Below are 6,000 nucleotides of genomic sequence, written 5' to 3'. Positions count from 1 at the left end.
TGCAATGTAATATTTGGTCATATCTGTCATATTAGGACGAATAGACAATCTGGACTTGTGCCAGTTAAAGATGGAACGGTATTACAATTAGTTACAAGAAAAGAGTTAAAGAGAGATAAGTAGAACATTTTGAGAATGTGCTAAACCGTGTTATGGAATTACAGGAAAAGATATAGAAGAGAATGAAAAAGTTTGTGACACTTTCGATGTGAAGGAAGATTTACTTTGTGAGGAAGAATTAGTAACAGTACTAAAATGATTAAAAAATAATAAGGCCACAGGGGCTGATAGTGGGGTAAATGCGTTTTTTTTTTAAACATAGTGGATATGAAGTCAGAGATTCTCAAGATTATAAATATAATTTTTGAAAAGGGAAAGTACCTTAGGAAAACTTTAATTGAACCCCTCTATAAGATAGGTCATAAGAGTGAGTTTTGTACATATATAGAGACATTAGCTTGGTTTCTGTGGGAAATAAATTACTTAGTATGATGATCTTTTTTAGAGCTAGAGATGCTGTAGATAAAGTTTTAAGAGAATAAAAGTGTGGTTTTAGGAAGCGGAGCGGATGTGTTGCCAAATTTGTACTCTAAAATGAAAAATTGAGAAGTGCCTGAATCATTAAACCCCTTTAGTCCTCAGTTTTATAGATTATGACCGAGCGTTTGAATCAGCTGATAGAGGAGCTTTAGCAAAGATCCTATCTTTGTATGATATACCAGATAAATACATTAAAGTGATTAGCGTTATGTTCGAGAATAACATGGTCAAGGTAGGAAGTGAGGTTGAAAGCTTGTTTCGTATTAAATCAGGAGTTAAGCTGGGTTGTGTTCTATCCTAATTTTTAATGGATCGTTTTGATGGACTTTCCCCTAAGGAGCACAGCAAAGGCAATGGAATCAGTTGGGAAAGCAAAACTCTCCTTGATTCAGATTATGCAGATGATCTAAGTTCCCTAGATGAAATGCTTAGCAAAATGAATAAATTTCTGTGGGTTTTGAGTGCAAAGTGTACGAGAATAGGTTTTAAAATTAATGGTAAGAAGACTAAGTCGCTAAAACTAGGAGTAAGTGAAAGGTGATGTTGGGTAACAAGAAGATCAGTCAATTTGACAGCTTCTCTTACCTAGGTGGTATTGTCATTAAATATGCTGGGTGCAGTATGGATGTTAAAAGTAGAAAAGCGAAGGTCTATGGTATTTTTTTCACAGGTGAAAAAAAAAGTTTGGAAGAATAGGAGATAGGTCTGCGAGCCAAGATTAGTATATTAGAAGTTACAGTGATGAAAGTGGAAAAGTACGGTTCTGAAGTGTGGGCGCTTCGAAAGACAGAACAAAATTTGCTAGATGTTTCTTAGAGAAAATACTTACGCATTGATTGGGTACCAGACTGATTGATCGCTTATAAATCAGTGAACTGTACAAGTTTCAAGGGCAATAATAAGACTGTGGACTGTGGTCCTTCAAGGGCTATAATAAGAAAAAGCTTGTAATGGCTAAGACAAATTCCATGGATGAAGGATGACAGATTGCCAAAGATTGTCCTTGTCGGCCAACCATTTAGTGCCATACGAGAAGCAAGTCGTTCCCGAATGGGGTGGATTTTCGAAGTTTTCGTCCGGAGAGATTTAAGGGAAATGGGAACTTCTTGGGAGTGTGTAAAAAGGAAGGCTTTGAACGGATTGGGATGGCGAAGGAGAGGGCGTAGCATTGATGGCCTCAGGCGGCTTGGTGCTGCAGTGAGTTGTTAGTAGTTGTGGTGGTAGTAGTAGTACAAAATAGTGTGGTGCATCTCCCATTTTCCTTTTTTTTTAAATGATTTGCAAATCAAGACAAATTGCTTTAGTTCATGAGGACAATAAGGTAGACATCAAACTGTGCAAGGCACCATTTGTCTGGTAAAGTTTCAAATATTCTCTTACGATTACCCAATATGGTACATACCTGAAAAGAAGCTGGAAGGGGTTCCATAGACAGAATATTTACTTTCTAAAATATAAGAGAGAACGGCCCTGATAGAGACATTATATTTTCAGCGCATAGACTACCTACCATCATTTTCTTGTTAATCTACAATGTTCAGGCAAACCATGAGTTTTATACATCCTTTTGGAACAATAAATCTATAAATTTTCAAAAAACTCTGTTCCCACAAAATATTGAAGACTGTTATTTTCGCTTCCCAATAAATTTTTTAACACATGATATAGACATTTTGTTTTGCAAAAAAATATAGCTGGTTTTGTTTGTGTATTTTTGTATTTCTAGTTTTGCACCCTGATTGCTGGTTTTGAGGGATGACAATATTTTAGGCTAGTAGTAAATGAGAAATATTTGGCTGTTATCTAATACAGAGTTTTTAACCTATCCTAGGTACTTAGACGATCCGAATATGGAGATAGAAATCGCATCACCACATATACTTATCTAATACAGAGTTTTTAACCTATCCTAGGTACTTAGACGATCCGAATATGGAGATAGAAATCGCATCACCACATGTACACAGAGGAAGGTCTTCCCAGCATTCCAAAAAATCTTCAAAACAGCCTGTGGATAATAATACTGAAGTGTCAACCACTGACCAAGGAAGCTCCAGAAATAACCATGGAGGAGACATGAGTCATCACGGTACAAGGCTCTAAAATTTCTTGTAATTGTTCATATTCAGATCCCATGCCACACAGCCAAAATCAACACAAAGCTCTGTTCATAACTTCGCATCCCAATTACGCCGCTAACACAACTCCTTACCTCAAAGCTTCGTACAACACCATTCTTCTTCCACCAAAAATCCTACAGCACTTTTCTACAGCCTTCGCAGTTCTCTAGCCCTTACAACTCCCCGTCAACAAAACTCCACACCAGTTGGAACTATAAGTATCTTTGAGTTTGAATTCACTTCAAAATTCCCGTTACTAGGATCTTATGAGTCCAAAATTGTATTTTGAACGTCCTAAAACAAAGACAAAAAAAATTTTGCCTTCATATTTTATAAACGGTATCCAATGTCAATCTAAGACTTAAAAGTTTCTAAGATTTTAGATTGCAGAAGACCAAATATAGAACACCAAACTCGTGAAATGCTTAGTACACAAACCACACAAGATTTTTGATTTCCATTAGATACAAATAATGGTTTGCTTAGTTACAACTATAAAAATGAACATGCAATATGAATATTTTAAACATAAAGCAAAATATCTATTCATCACTCTCGTCAGGGCCCAATCGCTTCCAGTCCCCCAGTCCCCAGCACCCTATTAAAAAAAAAAACTGATTAAAAAAAAACCTCTAAAATATCTTCTTGATCTAAAATTCGGAACCAAGCAACTTTCAAATTCAGAACCAAGTCAGAACCAAGCAAATTTAAAATTATATAAATAGGAAAAGGGAATTTTTACCATTTAAAATCAATAAAAATGAAGCTCCTAATAGGATTTGACGAGAAATTCCTGGTGAGGCTCAAGATATTTCCTGGTGAGGCTTGTGATGCCCCGTATTTCCATGTTTGTGCCGGCACACCTGTGAATCTAACATTTTATACTACATACAAAAAGATTATCGCAATAGGGACAGCACTATATATATATATATATATATATATATATATATATATATATATATATATATATATATATATATATATATATATATATATATATATATATATATATATATATATATATATATATATATATATATATATATATATATATATGTATGTATATGTATGTATGTATGTATGTATATATATATATATATATATTTGTATTTGGAGAGAGAGAGAGAGAGAGAGAGAGAGAGAGAGAGAGAGAGAGAGAGAGAGAGAGAGAGAGAGAGAGAGAGAGAGAGAGAGAGAGAGAGAGAGAGAGAGAGAGAGAGAGAGAGAGAGAGAGAGAGAGAGAGAGAGAGAGAGAGAGAGAGAGAGAGTATCGGGAGACCTGCAGCTTTGCCACCAGGCCACGTCACAGGGCACACTGGCCTCTCATTATTTCTTCTTAGAAATCTATTAGGTCACGAAGAGCCCGTAATTTTAAAGAATGAGCAAAACGTTCTGGAACCAGCATCATGGGGGTCCATAAGTACGTTATAAAAAGACGGCGTTGTTCTTCTAGCCTTATAATTCTTTCTTCTTCACTTAAATTTTTTGCTCATTCTGATTCTCACTGTTGCTTGTCTTCTAACCGCACGTGTCTTTGTTTTTCACTTTCATTTTTGACGCGTTCTGATTCTCAGTGTCGTATGTCTTTTAACCGAATTTTTCTTTCTTCTTTATTTTGGATTTTCATTACTTCAGATAATTTTCAAGGCCCTTTGCCTTAGCTGCTCGTACTGATCTTGGTTGTCCAGGTTGTTCATTTTCAACCATTGGGAATTTACGTTTTTCAGGCCATCCACTTGGTCTTGTCATATTTGAGTGTTCAAAAATTTATTATTGTTCTAGCAAATTACTTTTTTCAATATAACACCAATAAATTGGTGTTTTTTTTTTTAGGGGGGGTCCTATAGCTATTGTTTTAGTTATTATATAAAATTAGCGATACACAATGGGGAATCCCTGCTGTGAAACAGGCAGTATTTTATGCTTAGCCTAACTTAATCTGGTTTAATTTTCCTAAAGTTTACGTGCTAAACTAATAAAATGTTCGAATATTTCTTGGGTAATAAGGGTTTTTTGCAATTGCCATTTTTTTAAGTTTATCGTGCAAAATTAAGAAGCGGATTGAATATTTCAAGGGTTTTAACAAAAACATGTCTTCTAAACGCAGATATCTTTTTTCTTCACCTTCGTTCGACTCATTACACTTGGTGTTTTATACTTAGCTACGGTTTTCGTGTAATGTCACATGCGTCATATATATTGAAAATTCTACAAGCACTTCTGAGGCAGAAACGACGTATTTATGCTCTTGAAATATTCTATCGCCACAAAATCACCGGGTGGTTCCTTTGCTTGTGATGTAGTCATGTGTAAGTTTGTTTTATCAGCTATTGACTTACAGTGTGGCTATTTAACCTTTGACATATTTGTTTGTGTCTCGCGATATTTCTTCTTAGAGATTCGTTTAGGTTACGAGGGAACCCATTATTTAAAAAATATGCAAGGCGTTCTTCAACAACATCATCGGGGTCTAAAGAGTACGTTGTAAAAAGACGGTGTCGTTTGTATAGCCTGATATTTCTTTTTCTTCTCTTTCATTTTTGATTCTTTCCGATTTTCACTTTTGCTTGTCATCTAATCGCAAGTGTTTTTGTTCTTCACTTTTATTTTTGACACTTTCTAATTCTTGGTGTTTCATGTCTTCTAACCAAATTTTTCTTTCTTCTCCATTTTGGATTTTTATTAGTTCATACAATTTTTTAATGCCCTTTACCTTAGCTGCTCGATTGGTCTTAGTTGTTCAGGTTGTTCATTTTCAGCAATTGAGAATTTACATTTTTCGGGTCGTCCGCTGTATCTTGTCATGTTTGATGGTTCAAATTTTATTCTTGTTCAAACAAATTATGATTTTTAATAATTAGAAATTTCGGTCGTCCTACAGACATTATTTGTAGTATAGGTTTTGTTTGTAGCTGTGAAACAGGTAGTATTTTATACTTAGCTAAATTTAAGCTGGATTAATTTTTCTAAAATTGCTGTGCTAAACTAATAAAATGTTCAAATATTTAAAGGCTCATAAGAATTTTTTTGTAATTGACATTATTTTAAAGTTATCATGCCAGACTAAGAAACTTATGGAGTATTTCAAGAGTTTTTCTTCACTTTTCTTTGACTGATACACTTGGTGTTTCATACTTAGACATGTTTCTTGTGTAAATCTGCATACGTCATTTATTCTAAAAACGATACAACCACTCCTGAGGTGTGGTATGCTCTTGGAATGTGCTCATAAATATGACGTCCCTCATATGAGTTTTTTTTTTTAATTAAGGCTCTTAACAAATTTTCTCGAACTGTGTTACCTATATAGATCGTTTTTTGTTAGGCCACAAAATCC

General features: G+C 34.6%; 1 protein-coding gene across 1 annotated transcript in view; it reads left to right on the top strand.

The window, feature by feature from the left end:
* galene (potassium two pore domain channel subfamily K member galene) overlaps positions 1-6,000 on the top strand; it is a 40,497-nt gene that overhangs the window by 11,765 nt on the left and 22,732 nt on the right. Inside the window, exon 6 of the mRNA XM_089096195.1 lies at positions 2,454-2,629. Within this exon, the coding sequence (XP_088952321.1) occupies positions 2,454-2,629 (176 nt within the window). The remainder of the gene's footprint in view (positions 1-2,453; positions 2,630-6,000) is intronic.

This window comes from Artemia sp. Qi Xiang Cuo, chromosome 10, assembly GCF_049724085.1.
Source record: "Artemia sp. Qi Xiang Cuo chromosome 10, ASM4972408v1, whole genome shotgun sequence".
NCBI lineage: Eukaryota > Metazoa > Arthropoda > Branchiopoda > Anostraca > Artemiidae > Artemia > Artemia sp. Qi Xiang Cuo.
Note: the sequence above shows the minus strand (reverse complement) of the source record. Positions and strands in the feature narration are given on the sequence as shown.